At 40.0% G+C, this 24,338-nt stretch overlaps 1 protein-coding gene across 2 annotated transcripts in view; it reads left to right on the forward strand.

The window, feature by feature from the left end:
• Positions 1-24,338, forward strand: part of Nmdar2 (NMDA receptor 2) — a 379,887-nt gene that overhangs the window by 196,329 nt on the left and 159,220 nt on the right. The window contains exon 1 of one of the 2 annotated variants that reach the window (XM_071593785.1): positions 19,823-20,048. The exons of the other annotated variant lie outside the window; for it this stretch is intronic. Within the exon in view, the coding sequence (XP_071449886.1) occupies positions 19,877-20,048 (172 nt within the window). The 5' untranslated portion in view covers positions 19,823-19,876. Of the gene's footprint in view, positions 1-19,822; positions 20,049-24,338 lie in introns of those variants that run through there. 2 annotated transcript variants of the gene reach the window in all.

Here is a 24,338-nt window from a genome sequence, read left to right on the forward strand (position 1 = left end):
TCTTAGCTTTCCCTCCCTCACACACCCTAGGGGTAGTGACCCCAAATTGGAAACAAAAAAGCCATTAGGAGGACTTGCCATAACGTTTTACGAGACACAAATGAGGTGATGAAACTCGACGCACTCGGGTTTTCGGGAAATTGATATTTAGACGCCAATCACAAAAGCGTAACTGGCAGCGAGAATAAATTGTGTCCTATGAGTAAGTTAAACGCATTCATTTTGGATTGAGATACGGGATACCTTCGCTATGATTTTACATCCGATAAATTGAGTGAAATATTTATTCATCCTTACGTTTACGTAAGTTCCATGAATGAAAATGTTTAAATATTTACAATAAATTTAAGCCTTTTCATTTTTGCCTTACCAGCCATCAATTACGTGCGAACTATACTTTCATGTTTTGCCAAGTACTCAAATTGAGAGTAGGTTCACTAGGAGTGATCAAGAGAGCTAAAAAATTATAAAGTGCCTATATATATATATATATATATATATATATATATATATATATATATATATATATATATACATATATTTAAGGGAAAGGCAAAAATACTAAAAAATAACCATTATAATATTTAGAACTAATTACTTATAAAAACATGACTGAGAAATAAAAGAGAGCAATGGAAAAGTGAGCAACATAAAAATATCTTTCATTTTTCATTCCATCCTCCTGTTCTTTTCAGCTTTCCAAACGTGCACACACAGAGAAATCAACAAACTGCTGACAAAGGACGTTGTGAGCTAATGAACCGCTGTTGGATTAAACCTTGATGCGCGGAAGCGCAAAAAACTTCATGAGTGAATAGTATCGGATCATGGATATTTTAATACAAAGAAATAATATAATAAATAAAGCTGCAATAAAGTAATGAATAACGTTGAAGGGAAGCCATTAGTGAGTAGTAAGCTATCACCCATCAAATAGTATACAATTTTATAGAAATAGTATTAAAACTATCCATATATTCTAACATTAACAAAATACTAAGTTTTACTTACTAGCGTCAAAGGATTTCACTAAAATATTTACTACGTAGTGTATTTTTAAGATATATATGTAGCTATGCCACGTATAAGCTGTAATTAAAATTAAAATAAAGTTGAATACGTAGGAAATTCGTAATTAAAGAGAGATAGGAGGAGAGAATGGAAGATAGATATCAATAAAATGAACAGTAGTAGCCTACCGTCTTGCATTAAGTATTTAAACTATTCTTTATGATTACAAGATACTGAGAACATATTTCTAAAATTTACGAACTACATTAGACACAGTGACTACGTTAAATTTAGCAAAATTCTTACATCAGCTAAAAGAACTCCATTTTACACCTAGGTTCATAAAACGCGAAGCGCACTTTTTTGTTCACTGCAAAAATTCACTCTTTTATCCAATCGAGTCAGTGCTATAAGAAAGAAAACAGTTTCCTCCTCTTTTAATCAGAATAAAAACATTTTCAAAGTAATTGGCGAAGTAATCTCTTCCTCACGACAATTTTTCTGGATTAACTCTGAGAAAATTAAAGCTAGACAATAAAATAGACCCATAGTATAACGCATATCAAAAACCCAGGCTTTTGCTACCTTGATAAATTAGGCGCAGACATATTATATCCATTATGTTTAAGTCGAATCGCCTCGAAATAACCACTTACGATGGGCGTAGAAATTCTGAGCGTTCACCAGAAGTTCAACTTCTACCCTCTGATATAGTGTATGAGCTAATTGCATTTATTTACTATAATAGAGCAAGTTAACCGAAATTCATATAGTTCAACACAACTGTCGGAATTTTTAATTTCGCTTTTACAAATTAAAACCAATTATATTCATTAGGAGAATTCTTTATTTGAAAAAAAATATTTTTAACGTATCTCGGTCTGTGTTCCAGAATGAACACAATAACGAGTTAAATGAGGCATTCTGTTTCGGGATATATCATTCCAAAAATTGAAACCGGGCATTAGTAATGTCATAGTCAAAATGCTTAGCTTGAAACCTGAAATCGTATGAAATGCACATTTCATTCCGTGATTAAAGGTCATTCAGATTGCATCACTTGAATCACACAGTTAAAATTGATTACAGGAAAGTATAACTGATTCCCAAAATCCCAATCTGTGGAAAGACAATGCCCAGAGCTTGGAAGAGGAAATTGTAGTAATTGTAGGCTTACTGACGAAAAAGGGATTGCTGCAGCATTTCTGGGATACAAAATTAAATCGACAGAAAGTAAAGCCATAGTAAAACATTGACGGAATCATACGAAATAATCGTATACTCAAAAACCTATGATCATAATAATGTTTGAGTACATTTAAAAAAAAAACTCGTCCTGGGATTTGAAAATAAAGTAATATCTGTGACATATTTTTCATTAATATAATCATTATATGGGCAAGATAGTGGTGATTATCGATAAAAATAAGACCTAGGGTTGCCGTATTTTCATCTCTTCATGAAAATCTAATAAATAAACAATGATAAACCTATCCAATATTGCGTTTCAAATTGAACTTTCAAAAAAGCTACTTTGATCTTACGCTTTATTATTTCTTAGAAATTGAAGTAGGCCGAAGAACAATCAATTCCGTTCCAACCTTTTTTGACCAAATATTCTGGAATGTTCTCCTTAAAATTTTAATTTATCCTTGATTTCAAGAGTGCTGGACATTTAGTAAGCAAGCACTCCTTGCCTTGCATAAGCATGCAATAGATAGATGAGAAGTCTTAGCCCAAAATTCCAATTTTTCCTGTAGCTATAGAATTCCTTGTAAAATTTCCAGGGTAAGAGTGAAAACTTCACACATTGTATAAGCACAGCTATATATATATATATATATATATATATATATATATATATATATATATATATATATATATATATACACGCATACTTATGTATCTCTGCGGTAAGCTACAAACTTATGTACATGCCCAATAGCAGCGAACCCTCTATTTTTCTGGTCTGCGAACAGAGGACCCTTTATAAGACGAAAAACCCGGAACCAGTCTGACAGAACAATTGTCATAAGTCATTTCTCGCAATCAAACAACCGAGTAGACGTTTTCATCACTTCGATTCGCTTCCGCCGACGAATCTCATTTCTCCATGCATGAAAAGCTGGAGATGGGAAACGTGGATAGAGTACGAATGAGAGCAGGAAAAGAGCGAGCGAGGAAGTAGAGTCCTAAAGAAGAAGGAAAATGAGCCATTAGTCGGGAGACTCTGCTCAACACCAACATTTACATCGAATTCTCCCCAATCTGCATCCCTTGCGAATTAAAAAAATAGAAAGAATCGCGGTCTCGGCGAAGGCCTCCTCCCCTCTTTCTTTCCCGCTCCTCAAATTGGTAGGTGGGGAATGAGGGCGGAGGTGGGATATGAAGAGAGCGGAGGGGGTGGACGAGAACAAAGGAATCGCGAAATGAGGAGCGCGGGGGGAGGAGGGAGACGAGGAGGGGGGAGGGAGCGGGGCCGAACCCTTCCCTTCTTCCCGTCGTTAAAGGGAGGAGAGAGCTCCAGTTCCCACGGCCCTCTACCGATCCCCTGCGCAAACGCTCCGACTCTGCCCCCCCCTAACCGCTTCCCTTCACACCCATCCCTTCCGCCATCTATTCTCCTCCACGCCCCCGAGAGCGCGCTCGCAAGCTACATTGCTACCCTCCCTCCGTCCCTCCCACGCCGCATCCCCTGGCATCCCCCTCTCCCATCGCAACAGCCCCGCCGCCGACCCAATTCTGCCTTCCTCCCTCGGAAAGGCTCCCGTTGCCACGCAACCCACCCGGAGGCACCAACGACCTCTCCCTAGCCATCCCCCTTTGGCCTCCTCCCCGTTCTCGCCCGCCTGCCTCCCACTATCCCGCCCCATTTTCCACTCCTCGAAAGCATCTCCTTCCCCAATATCCATCCCTCTCACCCCTCCACCTCTGCTCCACCCTCAGCCACGCCTCCACCCCAACCATGCTGATCTTCTCAACCACCGACAACACCGCCCTTTTCGCCCCCGTTCTCCACCGTCACAACTACCTCGCCGAATCATAGGAAAACCCTTTTTACGACACTTTTCCAACCATTTAGATACTCCCTCATCCTTTGGCAGTGTGGTATCCTACTCCCCATCGTTTCACAGCTTACCGCCCTTGTTCTCGCATCCCTCTCTGCCCATACAAAGCACGTAGCTCCTCGAGTAAACTACTTCCTTTCCTATCAATGTCTCTTTGGCAATCCAATCCAATTCCCTCCTTTGTTCCAATTTTTTCACTCAGGTGTTTTAAAGTTAAATGGGAGGGTGCTGTTTTAATTCTCACTCAAGCCACTTGTATGTTCCTCCCAGCCCTTCCTCCAACGTCTTTAGATTTCTGCTAGCTTTTCCTTAACCAACTTAACCAGCAAGTATTGTAATTCCCTTCCACGTTTCTCCTCTTTCCAATACCTTTTCGAATTCCCCATTTGATTCCACGCCTTCCACTCCGATAAATCTTTCCCCAATTTACCTGAAATTCCAAAATTCGCGTTCTTCCCTCTCTCATGTAATCTCATACATTTAATTTCTCAATTAATCCTTTCTCTTATTTTCATCGCTCTTAAACTAACTCACAACTAGGCATAAAAATATTTTTCTATTCTCCCATATCTTTCGTCTTTGTTAAGAATATACTAACAATATGTCTACACAGATAATACGTGTTTATACAAGCATTATTATTCAAGGTTCAACGCCGAAACCTGGGTCACGTTTTAAATAAATTGTGTAGAATTACAGAGTTAATTATTTTATTTCAATTTGCTACGTCAATTCGATAAAGTTACGCCGGAGACAACATAAAACTTATTATTTAAGCTTACGTGAGTAGCATCAAGCATTTTCTAGCATTTCAAAATTTTTTTACAAACATCAAACACGGTATCCGTAAGAATATATTTTATGAGACAAATGAGCTGTTCATTCAGCACATCCAAGCATAAGAAAAATCAAGGAAACAAGTAGAAACTACGCCTATTATTAAACTTCAATCAAAGATTATATCATATACCACACGACATCTCGATATAAAAGTTTTAAAAATGTAAAATTAACGACAGACAAGTAACTGGGTTCGTGATTTTGCCATTGACCGTAAATGAGGAGTAAATATCGATGGATTAAGACCCGATTAAGGAAAAAAGCTTCTGGCGTTCCCCGGGAAACAGAGCGGTTTATTTTATCGTACATCATTCTAATTTGGTTACGTTAATTACATTAATTCTAAAATAACCAGCACCCTTCCATTATTCTTAAATTATACCAAAGATAAATAGAAATTACTGCGAGTCTCTTTATAGATATTTAATCAATATTATCGTCGATGTCTGGACTTGGATCCCCATTTAAACCTGAAAAAGTGCGTATCAATAAATTTCTGGGAAAAGATATCCGCTCATCCGTACATACATAGAAGCGTACGGAAAAGCCCAAGTATATCGTTTCGTGTAAAGTACTTGTAATACGGCAAGTGATGGCGAAAACACGTTATGAACATCTACAGAGCTGCATTCAAGAAACTTGGCCTCATCAAATGAATGGTAGGCATTCGTTCGATTGAAAAACATAAAGAGCGGCACTATTTTGTGTTGTTTTACACTATCTTGAGTCCCCGTTGAAGATGTGGACCCAAAAAGGTATAATAATCCTTTTTCTATACCAAATTTAGAAAACTGTGGAAAGCATTACTTGCGACAGTTGGAATAGCCTAAAATAAAATGATATTGAAAGCTAATGACAATCGATAACCATGACGCCCTTAGGTATGCATACCTTGCCACACGTCTTCGCAGAGTCATTCAACAAAACACGTAGGTGAAATAAAAGTGAAATCACTCCAAACATTTTATTAGAATTAATACGGAAAATTTTGCGTTTGTTAATATTCACTGCCCAGACTTAAATTTCAAATGCAATCAATGAAGAGCATGGAATTTAACAGCCATCAACTCAACAAAATAACATTCCTAATTCATTCTGAGGAAAACCAGTCTCTTCTATCTAGGCTACTTTTACAAGTAAATTGCTTTCCATTTTACCTTAATTTGTCCTTTTGCCTTTTCTCGTAGTCCTTTGGTCTCCAATTCAATTCAAGTCGCATTTTCTCACCTTTATTCCTTTTCCTTATATCATCCTCAACCGTTCCTTTCGCCCCGCTTCCATACCAAAAATTATAAAACCCAAATCCTGCCCTCCCCATCCTATTAATCCTCACGGTTAAACTCACCGCCACCCCCGTTTTTCCAGTCCCCTCTCATCTTTTCAGCTTTGCCACACTCCTTGAACCCTTCATCCACACCAGCCATTTACCTCCCACAACTCACTTATACCCTCCTACTCTCTTTACAACCCATGTGGTTTCAGAGACCTACCCGACCTCGTCTTTCCATCTCGCGTTCTTTGCCATCGCGGGGGGCGTGAGGATAGTGTGCGTGGTGTGTCCCAGGGAGGAAGGTGGTAAGGGAAGGGAGAAATATGGGGGGGGAGGGGAAGGCTAAAATGCGGAGTTGGCGAGGCGGGAAAGGAATTTCAGCGACGGCGGCGGTCGAAGGGGGAAAGAGGTCAGGCAGGGTGGTCTGTGCTGGAGGGTAAGTGGGAGGGGAAAGCGCATTCGTATGCGTGGAGTATGAAGCAATAGAAGGAGCATAAAAAGGAAGACGTCACGAGGAAGATGAGTGGGTGGAAGCGTGCTTGAGCCCTGGAGGAAAACTAGAGAGAGACAGAAAGGAAGGATTTAGAGGGCGAACAGCAGTCGCCAGTGCGATGGGACGCAGGAAGGAGAAAAAGATATCCCTCGACCCACCTGTGCGTCGCCGGGGGAAGCAATAACCGAAAGAATAAGTAAGAGGGAAACCGAGACCAAAGGCAAAGAAATACTGCTCACTTTAAATCATCGTCGTTTGGTTAAAAATAGTGTGAGTTTACGCTGAATATTTATAGTGAGTATATCAGAATAACGATTTCATAAATTTGGCCAAAGAATATTTAACCTTTGCGGCAATGTACTTCCAAATAGCAGGTTAAGCAAATATCCAAACCAAAACATACACATATATTATTATTTACTTTCTGGCCATGCCTGAAAATTAGGAATCCCAAAATGAATCTGTCCTTTCAACAATTTTGTATGAATCGAATAATAATCTTAAGCTCAAGATTTCATGAAACAATCCCTATCATATCTAACGTCTTATTATAAATATCTAGTGCGGCATGGCTCATTTTCAATGAATATTTAATCCTTTAATATAAGCAGCATAAATGGACAGTTAAGCTACACCAAAAATCAAACGATGTGACAACGCTTTTTATGCATTCATTTCAAAAGAATTATAATTGCCTTGATATTTAATAAATATAGACAATATTAAAAATATAAACTAGGCCACGGCATTTGGAAATGAGAGTTTATATATAGGTATACATATGGAAATCGCAAGGTAAAATGAATGCTTAGCATCAAAGTGAGGATACAGTAAGAGGGCAAGATGCCTTGCAAGAATAAAAGTGAAACATATTACATTAAAACTTCTCCCACCTCCAAGAGCATATAACCTCTGTAAATAATTTCCTTCCGATGGTAGTTGAAACAGTTTTAGCAGTATCATGCACATATGTTTTTCTTCTTCGATAAAAGTGACTGAAAATGTGTAACATTCAAATACTTTGTCATTACATAAGGACACAAAAACTGAACGCAATGTGAAGATTGGGCTTTGAGTTGCATGTAATCTTCTCAACGAGGACACCTGTGGAGCGGAAAGCAAATAATTATACAAAGCGGATTTGCTAAAAAAAAGTGCTAGAATGTGAAAAAAGAGCTCCCCAAAGCAATACGATCTTTATGTTTGAAACAACGAAGTACCCCATGCACATTATAACATCACTTCCTACACGTTATTACAAATGAATAAATGGTGCATGAGATCGAGAAAGTGGCAAAATATCTCATAGTAAAACTATGCAAATTCTAGATGACTAGAATAAAATCTTCGAAGGAAGCCTACAATTATATATCTATAGAATTTATAACATGAGAGCATAGAGAAAGGGATGATAGGCAAATACTGCTAGAAACATAAATTGGCGTTGCAAATACTTCATTTAAAAAAACTGCCGGAGAAGATGTACATGAAAAATTTTTTGAAGAGAGACGACTACGTACATCAAACTCTTGACTACTTTCCTGAAAAGTAGAACTCCAGGGAAATTAAGTTCAAGCGTTAAAGAGTGGCATTAGAGTTGTTTATTTCAGATCAATGATCAGCCTACAGGTAACATTCGAGGAACCAGAGAAAGAACAGACACAACAGGTTAATGGGAAAATAAACGGAATTAACGGAAACCAATGTTGAAATGGACATCAGTAGGAGATTTTATAAGACAAATTAATGCCGGCGTCTCAGAAAAGTAAATATACACACAAGATGAAAAGATCTAGGTCTTACAGTACATAAATTAAGCTAAAGAAAAAAAGCAAGGTTGTCATAAAGAACCCCTGGATGACGGAAAAAGTAACCAATTATGGCGTGATTAAGCACACAAGAGCTAGAAAAGGAAGCAAAGCGACAGGAGTATTAATAAAAATCAAGAACTAAATTAATCCCAAGACAAGAAAATGAAGGAGGTAATAGCTGAGTGAGGATTTACGAAGCCATTTCATTCTCGTAAGATTGAAGAAGCTGGATTGAAGAGCAGTAGGGGATGAACTGTCATACGGGAAGAGAACGGAGAAAATCTGACTGAAGATAAAGATATACCCTAAAAGATAGAAATAAAATTTGGAACATCTTTGAATGGAAAAAATAAACACAGAGACGTTATTGAGGAGGAATGCTGCATTGTTGAAGAAGAAAGGCAAGGAATGAGGATTTATAATGGGGACAGAATTTATTGTTACCATTAAGTATTTTCAAGTAAGCAAAGATCCAAGAATCGGTACATAAAGTCAGTTCGATCCGAAGTTAATATGCAGGAGAAGACTAAACAAGTTAAAAAACCTAAAATAGGAAATACGCTCGGTGGACAAGATGCTAATGAGCACCCAGAGTAAGACTTCTATTTCGAAAAAGTATCATAAGTTCTAACAAACTGAGGAATATCTAAAAACGAACGAAGATTTATTTCCTCGGTATAAAACCAAATATCAGCAAATTACTAACCACAAAATTATTAACCATATAAAAAAAGTATAATTTTATATTTCACATACAAAATAGCTATACATTATGGCTGTAATAAATGGCTAGAGTAAATAGCAAATGAATTCTTTCATAGATTGGATGAAGATATGGACGTGAGACAATTAACACTAGTTGGGCACATTGTGAGATAAAATACTTCATTCTAGACTTTAAGGGTGGAATAACACGGGTGAAGAATATTGGAGGAAGATAAATCGTGAATTACAAGAAGCAGGTGATGGAACACGTCCGTGCAAGGAACCATGACGGAATAAATACATACATCAATAGGTAATAGGATAGTTTGGAGAGCTTCTATAAGACAATCATAGGATTGATGTGATCTATGTAATGAATTAAAATTCAGGGTAACTCAATAGGGTTCTCATTAATTTATAGATAGTAATGATAAAGAAAAAGTTGAAGTTAACAGGAAACAAAACCAACACATAGTCTGTGACTGAGAGGAATAAAATAAAACAGATATAAAAAGGATGAAAGAAAGAAATAAGTGGAATAATTATTAGTGTAATAATCTGAGTCTTCAGGAACGTAAAAGTATGGAAAGTTGTGGGCTATCAAGAACGCACAGGACGAGATTTTTTTCTGAATAAAAAACTACTATCAGAAATTATAAATTCTAGAAAGTTAAATACATGCCATCGAAGAATAGAATATTGAGCACACTTCTCTAAGAATGCAAGGAGTCAAAAAAAATGATACTAAATAGAAAAATGTCACCACAAGAGAATGGAGGTCAAATACAGGGATCAAACGATATCAAAGGAAATCCACAATGAAAGGACAAAGAAACCAGTCTTTGGAATAGATTCAAAGGCGAAAAGATAAACCCGTCGTACTTTAAGTGCGGCCGTATAACTGTATTTATGGAATTATGGAAGGTCTATTGAAGGGGAATCACTGCAAAGGAAGACCTTTGACTGAATTCATTAAAAAAATAGAAGGAATGAGAGCAAAGATAGGCATAAAAGCAAATGCGGGGGATAGCTGATTGAAAAATCGAGAGCGAATCTGCGTAATTTTAATCAAGAGACTTTGAAAATTGATGAGGATTTTCGCCAAAACTGAAGTTAAAAATTCCGGATGAACTCGGTCAGAAAATAAAATACAGATTCTTAATTGCTAATTATTGAAAAGATTAATCTCCTATCTCCAAAGGATATTATGGAATAACAATTCTGTAATGAGGCCATTATCCGTAAACTGATTTCATTCAGTTTCCCGCCTCAGCTGATTACGAGATCCAGGATTTTCTTCCCAGAGACGTTAGTAAGACTGCGTCATCGGAAAGTGAATGTATCCTTGAATAAATCCAAAGGAAAACTTTAATCAGTCGCAAAGAGCTAGATTTCAAGCAATCGCCACAAGCTAGGAGAGCAATTTCCCTTAATATACATGTAGTAGCAAAGTGCACGGTCCCCGAGGCCAGATACTAACCGCATGGCTCAGAACACCAAACTGTCAAAAGACCAAAAGTAGTGCGATTAGTGCACCCGATATGGCGGAGGCGAGAAGAGATAAAGTTATGAAAAATAAGAATGGCCACGGGACGAAGAGAATATAAGGGACTACAGCTCTCAGGGGAGGGGGGAAGTGGAATAAACGTGGAGAAAATAAAAAGAAGTGACCCAGTCGATAAAAATGAACGGGACGTCGAGAGAGGCAGAACGAAGGGGGTAAGGTAGACGTTAAGATGGAAAGCCTTGGGACGAAAGCAAGAGAAAGGGGTGGAAGAGACGTAAGGAGAATGGATATGGGAAGGCACTAAAAGGAGGAATAGAACGAGAAGCGGGAGAAGTAGAGTATACACCTAAGTCTTGTCTGAGATGCCTGAGGGTAAAAGCGGCTGCAAGGCTATTTGGGCTTTCATGCGGCAGAGAGTGGCGCGGAGGATGTATAGAGGAAGTCTCAAGCGAAGGAGAAGTTGAGGGAAGGGTATGGGCGAAGAGAGGGGTTAGAAGATGGATGGATTGGAGCGACGAGAGGGGTGAAGGAAAGGGGGGAGAGATCAAGGAAACAACGAGTTGGGGCAGGAGGAAGAGAGACGGAGGGAGACGTGACTAGGCATTCAGGAAACTCCAGAGAACACACGTACTCCAGAATCCCACGCACGAAATCCAGAGATCAAACGTTTTCAACGAAAATGGAGGCCACACTGTTGCCGAACGTCACCGCTGGATGTTTTTGGGGAACGATATACAACCCCTGCCTCTGCTTCCGACGAATATCATGCAGCAAGTTCAGCCTATATAGCCTATTGCGAAGAATCTCTAAAATGTAATTTCAAAAGAGAATATGTATTGCTGATCCAGGACAGAGATAATGATAGCTATCATGAAGATTTTATGATGATATGGCAATAACTGAGGTTCTCAAGGGTAATATAACTTTCTGGGAATGAAAATAGCCTCTTATTTTTAGGAAAGTGCCCCTCACCTTATGGTTTGGTAAGAATTAAGTTCCACCATCATCTATCAAACAGTTATCGAGTTTCAATAATTAATAAATTCCACTTCAAATAAGGATTTTATTGGGAGAAAAAATTAGCACTGAAAATCTAATTTATAAGGATGCGTACATCTATCAAAGAAAGCGGCATATCCATTCTGTGCACGAGCATTTTTCTTACTGACATACCTACATTCTAATAACAAAAAGTATTCAATCTGAATTTTAACATCCGTTCGATGGCCAAAACTCCACTGTAAACAGCTTACTTTTGTATTGTGAAATTTAAAAACATTGCAAGTTCGACTACATTTGATTTTAAACGACCGGTTTCGGCGAATACTCAACATCATCAGTCAGCATCGTTTTAAATAGAATTAAGTGGCACTTACGTTTATTTTATTTTTCACAAATCAACATGAAGTTCCATCAAGTTCAGCCGAATACAACAGAATCCAGCTGACTTTTGAACTCAGGTTTTTATAGAAAAGAAAAACAAGACAAACGATGATCTCCCACTTCCGGCTGTTATATTACGAATTAAAATTACCATAGTAATCGTAAGAAATTAACCTATAATTAGTACAAAATACGCTCTTAAGATTCAAGTTTTAATGAACTTGTAAAAAGTAAATGATTAATTACACCTTAGCGTATAACGACTGATCTGTTACGGCATACGCATATGCTATATATATATATATATATATATATATATATATATATATGCGTGTGTATCTATATATGTATATATATATTTTTTTAAGTAATCTACCGGTCAAGGTAGGTTTTCATCGGAAGATATCAAAGTAATATTTACTTCTATATCTTCCGATAAAAACGGAGCAGAATTCCGTCGAAATGATCAAGATATTACGTGTGAGATGTGTTTCTATATTGTTTGCTGCTGTCCAATTTATATATATATATATATATATATATATATATATATATATATATATATAGATACACACATCTTTATATACATATATATCTTTATACATAAACACATATATACGATCAATAATGTGTTTAGTGGTGTACTACACAAACATGATTATTAATACAATTGGAATATCTACTATTGCGAGAGTTCAGAGGGTACAGCCTTGACACTAAGGGAAGAGGACATTTTAAATTACTTCGCATTGTAAAGTATGAACCACCTATATGCACTATGAGATAAAACCCCGAAGTTTTCTAAGCACAGAAAATATAATTCTCATAACCACTTACGTAATGTCACTTTATGAAAATTATTTAAAATATTTATTTATTATATAATCATAAAAATTCTTCCATCCGTTCTGTAATTGAAGTAAATTGCACGAATAATTAACATTCATATTTCTGACTCCAACCAATTTGTGCTCGTACCATTGATGTTAAAAAAATAGAAATGTATAGGTAATAGAAGCACATCAATTCCACAATTAATTTTTATTGCCGACCATGGTTTCGCCACTGGGGGATATGATCCGGTTCTGATTATCTGTGTGTGTATGCCATGGAGAAATTTCACCGAGGAGCGGCGAAATCAGTGTCATATTAAATAGAAATGTTCAGTCGTTCATGCTTAACAATGGAAATTAACCGACGGAGTAATATTTCTTTCAAAACTTCCTCATGGCTTGCCTCAGAAAATTGTCCCATAGCCTTCGTCCCGTAAATACTCTGATAGATTGGAAAACAAGGTATGTAAATATTATGAGATGAATTCGGCGCGTCTGGACATCTATGTAGATTTGTTGTACATCCTTCAAAGGCATGCCACCATTCCTAAACTGATGGCGCCGTCGCCACAGGGGGAGAAGTCTGCCACTCAAGACGAACATCGTCAGTGAAAGGGCACAAATGAGAGGCGCGAAACACGAGAAAGGAATAACTGTTGGAGAGAGAGAGATGTGGAAACTTAACAACACTGCGAGTGACGACAGAACAAACGCTGCCGCTAAACTGGCTACGGAATGGAGCGAACTTGACGGTGGAAAAAGAGAGAGTAAAGGAAGATGAGAGAGCATCACGTGCATTCTTGGAGAAACGGGAACAAAAGAAGCTAGAGAGATAGGCGTGTAAGTAAAGACTAGATAGATAAGGCGTAGGGTTGAGGAATAAAACTTTTAAAAAAGTTTTAAGAAAGTCAACTGAAGTACGAAAAGGTATGATTTCTCGTTCAAGGACCGTGTGTATGTGGATGCATGTATGTACGTATGAATGTCTATGCATGTAATTGACGTTATGTATAGGTATATTTGCCGTGTGCATGGTCTTGTATTGTGGAACGAAAGTATGTGTAGATGAACACCCGAAAAAACGAAGCGAAAGGGATAGACAAATGATGCAGAGTGAGTGAGAAAGAGCAAATGACGGTGTACCACCTCCAGAGAAAAATAATGGACTTGAATGAACAGCTTAGTGTTTGATATATCATGTATGTACCATGTAAGCATTTTCTTAAATATGAAAAATGAAAATCCTCATTCTTATTCATTATTACAATGAATATCGAACGTTTCAACCAGTCAATTTGAATCTATCATAATTTGCTATCTTCGCAATCACTATGGACATTTTTCCAATTCAACTGATCACTTAGCTCTCAAATTAATTTTTATCAATTAATTAGTAGTTTTTTTCTCAATGTACGCTCAAAAGTGACCTATATATAATGAATAAAGTTGCAGTCGACACCAATTGTCTTGTTTATCACAGACTGCTACATGATGATCTGTTTAAAATATATTTTAGAATTTGAAAATGTCAAACGGCAGGATGAAAAGTTATTCAAAGCCTTCATATTCGGATGTTGGGATTGAAAATCTGAATTCTATGATCATCTTCATAAATAACAAATTTAAGAATGGTGCCATGGCATTATAGGGCTGGCTGATCGCTATGCCGGAAACCTGGGAGCATGAAGCTGCTGCACGCTGGAGACAAAGGCCGAAGGTGGTGGAAAAGATGACAACAGAAACCCACGAAATTTCGTAAACTTAAGAGCTGAATACCTTAAATTTCTTATGATTCAACTGAAGTAGTGCAAGGATATGTGAATTGTGATATGTGTAAGATACATTGTACCGTCAACCCGCCTACTACATGACTGGAGTGAGCGATAATCAAAAGAAGAAACGGAATTGAACTTTCGGAGTACGAGTGGCCAGATAAAAATTCCCCCTGCATGGTATGAGATATATTATATAAAGGAGGATTTTTGAGAGGGTAAAAAAATAAAAGACTGCAAAATAATATTGTGAATTAACCAGTGTGCGACTCAACATTAGATTCAATGTTTGTTATAGAAGAAGGGTTTTATGGACGTGTGAAGTGTTTATGAGTGTCCTCAAACCGTTATTGAGATTAAAAGAGTCACCACATTGTAAATTTTCAATAACTATTGTCTTTAATTTACTATTTACGTATAGTTTAGGCGTTTAATTTGGAGATCAAGATAGTTTGCTCAATGGAGTCTCGATACCTGAATTAAGAGAGAGCATACAAGAAGAATACCAATCCGCAAGTTTTACATGAAGCAGATTGGATCCTACACTGTATGCAGGATATATTAGTGTGAGATTAATTAATTTTTTTAATTAAAATAAAGCATTGATATTAATTAGCTGAATTCTCTTAGCAAACAAAAAACTTCAATATTAAATAAAACATTCGGAAGTTTTACCGTCCATGTACATTAAAATTAGAAAACAGGAAATCACAGTCCAAACAGAATTTGATCTACACGATTGAATTCCTTAAAATTAAGTGCTTCCTTATTAGTTTAAAAGACAGGCAGGTCAGAAACAATAGACAAGAAATTTTTTACTTGGTTTTCTTCAACAAAAAACTCATATTTTTGAGAATTATTGAATCACGTGGCAAATCCTTGGAATAATAGCTTGTAGGAGAATTAACATCAAACCATCTTCTGCGCCATAGAGTATGCCTATGAGGAGCGAAAGATTATAGGATATTGCCATGGGACGCTACGCATTGGATGTCCAGCGAAACCTCCGTTCAAGTAATTCAAGAAATCCAGTCCCCAGTCATCGGTAGCGAGTGCCACCGATAACCAATAAAAAAGCGTGCTACTTTTTAGCCATCCAGATAAATAAATAAAAAAACACTGCCTCACTAGTAGTCATGACATCCAAGACGAAGAAATGGCTTCTACGTTCCTGTGTACTATTATTACTAATGCCTGGCGTAATGGATGCGGAAGAGTCGATGGAGAGCATTCGGGGGAGGAGAAGGGGGGAGGAGGGGGATGTGGGGGCGTGGAGGAGGAGAATGGAGGGAGATTATCCCCCTTCCGTCGACGGGGAAGGGGTGCGGTGGGGGAGTTTGACAGTGGGGACAGAGTGGGGCGGAGATGGAACAGTACCCTTGAGGAAAGGGGGAGAGAAACCTCCAAAGGGGTTGGGGAATGCCCGGGAGAGGAGATTGGGGAAGAGGGGGGAGGAGGGCGGGGCCGCGTGGAGAGGTGAGTTCCTCGGTGGGCGGAGGCACTCGGAGGACGGGAGGAGAGGAGAATCGGCCGACGCGAGAGGACCGATAGGAAAAGCACTCACCGCAAGAAGGGAAGAGGTGGAATGGAAGGGAAAGGAGAAGGGAAAAGAAGAGCAAGGCAAATGTCGAGACGAAGGGGGAGAAATGGCTGTCGGAGAAGGGGCGTGGAGGGGTGAACATCGTGAGGGGATGGTGGAAGGCGGAGGGAGGAAATCGCAAGCAGTCGAGGAAACGCCGGCGAGCGAAGGAAAGCTTGCCAATCACAAGAGCGGAGGAGAACGCGGGACCGAGGAAGGGGACAACGATCCCTCACGGGCGGAAGGATTAAGAACGGAGCCCACAAAACGACTAACGAGCGGACGGGTAAAGCGGAAGGACGGATGGAGTCGTAATGCCAAAGAGACGGCAGGGGCGAACGATTCGAAACCACCCGTCGAGAGAAAAGAGACGAGACACAAAGACGGCTCGTCTTCGGGAGATTACAAACAGGAAACTGAACGCCATCGTCGACCTAGCGGAAAATGCAGAAGACCCGAGGCCACGACGGAAGCCGTCGAATCGAAGGAAGACTCCGATCGGAATGAGGAGAAAGACGAGAAAGGCAGAACGCAGGTTGGCTACGGGAAGCGGAGAGGGGGCGACGGGACGGGCGAGATGATGACCCAAAGATCGAAGAGGTGGGCCGAGAGCGGATGGGACGACTCGGCGAGTGCGGGGGGGAATGGCTTCGCCCGTGGGTTCAACAGAGATGGAATCCCAGTCCCGACGGAGGAAGTGCGAGGCGGAGGGGTGAGGGACGGCGGGGGACGAGGAATTATGGGGATGCGGGCGATGCCCCGAGCGCACGAGGCGTCGGCGGGAGGAGGGCAAGCGATCAGAGAAGGGGAAAGGTCTCCCGCGGACATGGAGAAGAGACCGAGAGAGTGGACGAGGAGAAAGGGGGCTCGGGTGACGGGGGATAGGCATCAGAGGAGGAGGATGGATAACAAGGTGAAAAACCACCCGAGTTCAACGGAAGGGGGAGGGATGCGGCAACATTCCGCGCCCCCTTTGTCCCCAGAGGGAGGTACTACAAGAAGGAATAGCAAAGGGCCGAGCTGGCCCTACCTTCCTCAAGCCCCGGTCTTACGCGCACCCCTCATTGGTGAGAAGGGATGGGATAAAGAGTTGATTCCCAGACGTGTTCGCGGCGCAAGTGAGCAAATTAAACCTGTAATCCGCAAAGAGTTTCGCGATCTGATTGGAAAAAAGATGGAAAAGCTTGTATCGAGTGAAGGATTTGAGGAGAGGCGAGGCGGAAATGACGGGGGCGTCATTGGAGGGAAGAATACTCCATCAGATGTCTTGAAAAAAACCGTCCGGAAAGAAATGGATAATCGACGTCGGTCCCCCGAGACCGAGGCGTTGACCCGTGACGGAAAACACGACGACGCCGAGGAGCCGAAGAGGCGCATGGAAATCGGAACTCCTTCCAATCCAAAGAGGGGTCATAAAGTCGCGAACGAGGTCGAATCTGATCCCCCAACGATGCAAGTTTCGGAGGATAACGCGTCCCGAGGGGGCGAAATGAAAGGCAATACGGAAACGATGAAACATTCCAACGCCCTAGTTTGCTTCGGCGAAGTGTTCCTGAAAGGAAGCAATCCTTCGAACGATATCGTCGGTGCGAATATTCATGCGGCGAAAGGGGGGATGGAAAAGGACGACGGTGCTGCTCGAGCAACATTTGCGAAGGCAGCGGGTCGCGGGCCTGTCTCGTCGAAATACCACGGCCGTACCTCGTCCGGTGATCACACTCGGCACGAAATACCTTCCTCCATGTTCGGAAAGGGTTCTCCTGTCAGTGCCGATAGAGGCGCGGGAGAACGAGGGAGGGGAGTAGAGGAGGCGCAGGAGGGACATATGGGTGGGAATAGGATCGCGGCAGGAAAGGGAGTGAGGAGACCCAAAATCACTTCCCCAAGCAAAATCGGAATTTCCACAGGTTTGAGGATTCCTGCGGGGGAGGGTAATGGGAAAGACCTCAAGGGGCCCGTGCTGCGTAAGGATGATGACGGCAAAGTGCTAAGCAACGATTTGGAATACTCCAAACGCTTGCCGGATTTCCTCCCTGATTCATCAGCCCTGGTCGGAGGAGAGAGAGAGGTGAAGTGGAAGGCTGGAGGTGAGGTTTCTTCCCACCTGAGGAAGGAAGGCGTGTTGAAGGAGGACGGAAGTCCAAGAAGGGCCGGAAAGGGAGTTACACGAGGACGGCTAAGGGGGCCGGGAAGAACCCTCATGAGTATCCTAGAGGAAGAAGTAGAGAACCAAACACCCGATGAGGGACCCTATCCCACCACCCAATACACATATAACCAAAGAACAGGGCTGTCGGATACAACTCTAAAAAATAGCAATGATTTCCGAACTGATTCCACGAGTGAGGGAAACCTACTCCCTCCCCCTTACGCACCTCCAAGTTCAATCGATGACTCAATGGCCCTCCCGGTTGGTCCCCCAAGGGCCTCGGATTTCCACCCCGTGCAAGGGGTTAAGTTCGTTGCCAGACAAGATTTCGGAGGAAAAATAATGTACATCGTGGAGGGAACAGGTGTGCGAGTTAGGAGGTGGAAACCTGGTGAATACAGGGAGGATAATGGGATGAGATTACAACACGCCCCGAAAAACAAAAGAGAGGCTGGAAAAATGTACATCAGCAGAGCCATATCCGGGCGTAGCGGGATATCTTACCACAGGGAAAACGGAAGAATGCTAGGAATTTCTATTGAAGATAAAAGCTCTAGTCCCCACGATAGACATAACGCGGAAGGGGAGATAAGATTCGACATTCATTCCGAAAGTTTTGCACGTAAATACACGAGGAAGACGAAGGAGGATGCCATCGTAAAGGATTCGAGCGCCTTAGGATTTCAAGTGACGAAGGGTTCCAAAGCAATAAAGTCGTATCCGTCGCAGAAAGACGATACGTTCACCCAAGGAGCCAAGGGTATGAATGCGTTTGCAGAACCAAGGCGCCGTGATTACTCCGAAACTCGGTTATCTCTCGCTCGTAATGGAGGTCACGCAGATCCGAAAATGTCGTCTGAAGATAAGGTAAGAGGAGGTGGAGAGCAGAACCAAACAATTAATAAAGCCGGTGTCGGCGAAATAGTGTCAATGGAAATGGATCCGTCCCCTTCCACGCCAACTACTTCCCTACATCCCTTCGACAGAGGTGAAAGAGAGCCGTTTCCTTCAACAACGGAAGAGGATCAGTACCATTCGATATCACCGCCTCTTGCCACGGAAAGCAGTAGAAGGGAAGAGCCTACGGACGACAAAGGCTTTAGTGGTATTCAAGGAAAGCTGTCTCTAAGATATCAGCAAATGCTACCGCAGGAAGGAGAAGCAGTCGAAAGCAATCGGCCAGACATCGACATTCAACAGTTGGAGCTGGCACCTTATGCGAGCGCGACTCCGAATCAAACGACTGCAACCTTGGGAGAAAGATACGCCAAGGGAAGCCATCATGGGCTGAGTGGGGAAAATCAACAAAAGAAGGTGCAACTGAGCAGGAAGCCGAGAACCCTGGACTCGGGTTTCGGGAGAGGTCGTGGGGGCGGGAGAGGCAGCAGCGGAGACAGGGGATTGGTGGTTCCCCACACACTGGAGGATGACGAGAAGGGAACTCTCACGGTGGGGATGATCCTGCCGCATATCGCTTTTGGTCAGAGAGAATACACAAGGGCCATCAACTCGGCAATCACCGGGCTGCAGAGGTCAAGGGGCAGAAAGCTGGAGTTCTTCAAGAAGTACAATTTCGCCCAGACGCAAGTGCGCAGCACGACGATGAAGCTGACACCTTCTCCAACCGGTGAGTATAATATGATGTTTGTCTATGAGGACAAAAAAATCCCTTTGCCGCGAAGGCAGGTAATTAATAAAATTGTCATTGTAATCTTTAAAATGTCGTGTCATAATCCAAAATTATAAAATGACGATTTCACCTGGTGCAGAGTAGCCTCATCTAATTCTTTACGAAAATTAAATAATCATATCCGAAAAGAAAGAGTACTAATCACAAAAGAAGAGCCTCTAGCGTGGGCAAATATTTTGCAATAAACATGAAGTGTGATATCCCGAAATATCTAGAGAAGTTGACCTTTCCTTGATATTTTTAGGAGGGAAGGTAAATAATCTTCAGACCTCAGCTTTTTGAGGTTTTGTGGGATTTTCACCCAATACACTATACCTCATTTTCCACCAATGTTCCCAGCCCAGGCGCATTTTTCACATTATTTCGGACTGGGTAGAGTTATCTCAGTCTACTAGACTCTCATTCTCTATTTTCTTTTTCATTTTTTTTATACTTCCTGTACTTTGTTAATTACTTAATTCTTCCATCGAGCTTTGGTGATTAGGGAATCCAGGATCAAAGAACCGTATGTTCGCCTAATGCTTCCCTAGCACCGTGGTCGGCACACTCATAAGTCGAACAAGTTAAATATCAACAGAATAATAATTGAAATTTCTTTTGAGAGCCAATTTTTTTAAACTTACACCTTATAAGTAGATACATTATTATTAAGTTAATTAGGTTACTCCTAAGCTGACCTTTGCTGAAAACGTCCTCAATCTGATTGAGCTACGTTCGCTGAGGTTTACCCCTTGCAACCCTCCCATCCAAACGCCTCTTGTGTACTTGTTTCATCTCTCTCCCTTCGTTCACCCTCTTTATGTGTTCCAAACCATCTCAGCATATCATATTTAATCCTCGACACTACATCTTCTTTCTCTCAACAACGCTCCCTGAAATTAACTAAATAACTTAACTTAAGGTTTTAAGTCCTAGTTAAACTATAGGTACGTTAAATAAAGCTTGATGTTATTTATTGAAAAAATTAAATTTCCAAGTACCCATAACATTTAGTCATGACAATAGCTGACAACATTTAATGTGAACAATGGTCTTGCATTTCCCTTGGTATGTTTGGTTAAGTTGAGTTTTTATGTTGCTGTTACCTTTAATTTCAAGCACTATTCCAGGTTCTCGTCAAAAAGACTACCTCAATTTACTCTTGATAAGGTTCATGCTTGAAAATTATTGTTTGAATGAATACATATAGTATGTAGACCTGAATAAGGAAAGAACAGCAAACGCTAGTTTTTTCAGCTGATACGTAATACGAGTCAGGAGTACAATTCCAGGTGTTAAAAATCAACATATCTTCCTTCTCCAGGTTTTTCAAAGTAAACCACTTGTGCTGTGAACTAAGTTCACCTTTGCTTGTCTCCACTATTTCTATATCAGCATGAAACGTTCAAATTTTTAGCTCCACAATTTTTGTTTTTTTTTAATCCAGCAATTTCATTTCAAAGTTGTCAAATTCAATATGAAAGGGCAAATTTTATCTTCCTATCAATACCCCTGTATTTTGGTATTAAGTGAACATTTCCAGCATCATTCCTCGAACGGTACAGGCATTAACAACAATGTATCATGAGTGACGGAGTCATACAGGAGACCTTCAATGCGAAATGATGGCGATACAAAAAATTTCCTACTCTCAAAAGCACGTACTTACAAAAACATTTCTCCATACAATTTACCACAATAGCTATAACCTTCATTTGAGTATTAATGTAAATAGCAACACACATTAAAAGAATATTGATAAAGAAAGGTATCTGGTAATTTAACACATGTCTGGTAAGCATACGGGTAGACGGACTTTATTGAAGTGCCAATATTAAACTTCAGGGGGTACAAAAGGGAAAAATCAATTTAGTAAGGTAGTCACATTGGCCACTGACTCATAAACCACAAGATATCCGGAACAGTGATATCCCTACCTTCCTTAATTATTGCTGGAATAGCTACCTTATTATTACGCTTAATTAATTGCTACCTTATTGTTATTGCTACCTAATTATTGCTACCTTCCTGAATCATTCCAGCAATAATTAAGGAAGGTAAGAATTGCGAATCATTATTTTCGATCTAACATAATGCGAAATAATCACAATAATTTTCTATTAACAATCCTTCAGTATATGGCAAATAGATTGGCTGGCAATAAGCGCATAAGTATGATTCATAAGCGGCGGTATGTTAAAAATTCTCCTACTGTCTAGAGAATCCATGGAAATCTTTTCCCAAGAAAAATAAAACTGATTATTCTATTCATCTCAAGCATTTCTAGGTCACTATAAATCAGTGTACTCATAACACGTTTTGCTCAGCGTCCAATTGTCTTCTCATCGATCACCTCCAATTGCTTTTCAGCCCTTCCACTCCTTGATAACCACGTACCCAATTTCGCTTCATCTCTCTTTTCCTGCACTTGTATTCCCAAACTGCATTCCGTTCAAGATCAGGACAACGTTTGCAACCAGAGTTGCATACATACTTCTCAATTCCTTTCGCCATTATTCAGCCAACGTTCTCCTTCTTCTGGAATGGGGATTGAAACTTCCAAGGATTTTTGAGATAACTCTTTGTAGATCGGATATTTGCGCATCCCAGTCTTCCGAATCCGAAATTTGAATGCCAAGGAGATACCAGAAAGAGAGAAACGTAACTAAATTTGCCACACGAAAATAAAATTCACTTTCGAGGGTGTGTATGTTCAGCACTTTGTCTGTGGGTCACATCTCTCTATTTTCTGATTTTACTTTCGGCGAATTCAGACGTAATGCTACAAAATTTTCTAAGAGTACATAAAAATAATATAATATTGAATTACAAAATAGAGAAACTCTATTTAAATAAAAATAATTATTAGTATAAAATATTTCCACGCATCACCTCTGCGTTGAATTAGCGTCATCGTATCTAAAAGAATACAAGTACTTTCATTTTCGAATGAAACTCAAAACTTTTTTATGAAGTTTTATCACCCAATTACTTGGGATAACAACATTCCGAAGAAAAACAAATTGTTCCATTTACTTACACATATAAATCCTGATTACATACTCATTTTCTAAAGAGATATGCATATATAATACTAATAACACTATTTACTTTCCTTAGAACCATTAGAACATTTTTCAGCGGAAAAGAGGCAATATATAGTACGTCCAGAGAAAATAACACTAAAAAATAGAATACTTGTAGTTTTTATAGCTAAATACTGAATGACTACCATTTCACCATTTATGTCAGTTTATACACGAATTAAATCAGGACACAGGTCAAACTCAAGAGTGAACTATTATTACGGTTATGGAAAACTGTAAAGTTACTCTCAACTGTCAGTCCAATAGAACGAAGAAAAAACCAATGATTTCAACAGGGACTAAAAGACAAAAAAAATATGCTAAGTATAATACTGCCTCTGATACAAATAAAAGTCGAGGAAAATTGCTAAAAAGAATATTCTACGGCAATTTACTATGAGAGTCGATGCGTGTATGGAGTCTACCAGCAGAGATTCGAAAAATCAGAAGTTAACCCTTAGCAGAAAACGCTAACCTTATCTGAAAAACGTTCGAAACCTGTGACACCGGAGAAAAGAGGGAAATCGCTTAAGCAAAGGGTTTGTAAGTAGAAATGTGAGCTCCAAAGAAAATCCATTTGAAGGCTGGCTTAAGGCCGCCAGGGCCGAAATTCCGCGCATCTCTTGCATGTCCTACCAAATGTTATGAGCTCCAAGTCAGGGATTCCTTGGCGTCCATTTCCGGACGGTGTCGAAATTCAAAAGGCATCAACGGCTAAGCGGGAGACACACTCTTTTTCATCTAAAGTAAATGGAGTTATATGAAGTGCTATGTTCCATGGTAAATACATGAACGGGCGGTCGAAAAATTGAGATAAATGTCGGAGAGTATCACAAGTTTTTGGGGCGATACGGACGTACTGTGCTGCTTTATATGGAGATTGTCCATCGTTGGAGAAGGATAAATTTTGAACTACACTTTTAAAAAATTATTAATCCAATGCTTTTAAGATACTAAGGCATGTTTTAGCCTTAAATGTTAAATAATATGTCCGATTTTCTACGATTAAGTATTTTTCTTAAACTATACTTGTAGTTTATGATTATTCCTATCATCGCCCTCCTGCGTCCCAGCGGTAATTAGTTTGGTAAAGTTGACTGCAGAAGCCTAGTGAAGTTTCATCATTAGAGTGGAAAATATTACAACCTGGAATATTTTACAA

This window comes from Hetaerina americana, unplaced genomic scaffold (assembly GCF_022747635.1).
Source record: "Hetaerina americana unplaced genomic scaffold, ioHetAmer1.1.p SCAF_1, whole genome shotgun sequence".
NCBI classification, from domain to species: Eukaryota; Metazoa; Arthropoda; class Insecta; order Odonata; family Calopterygidae; genus Hetaerina; species Hetaerina americana.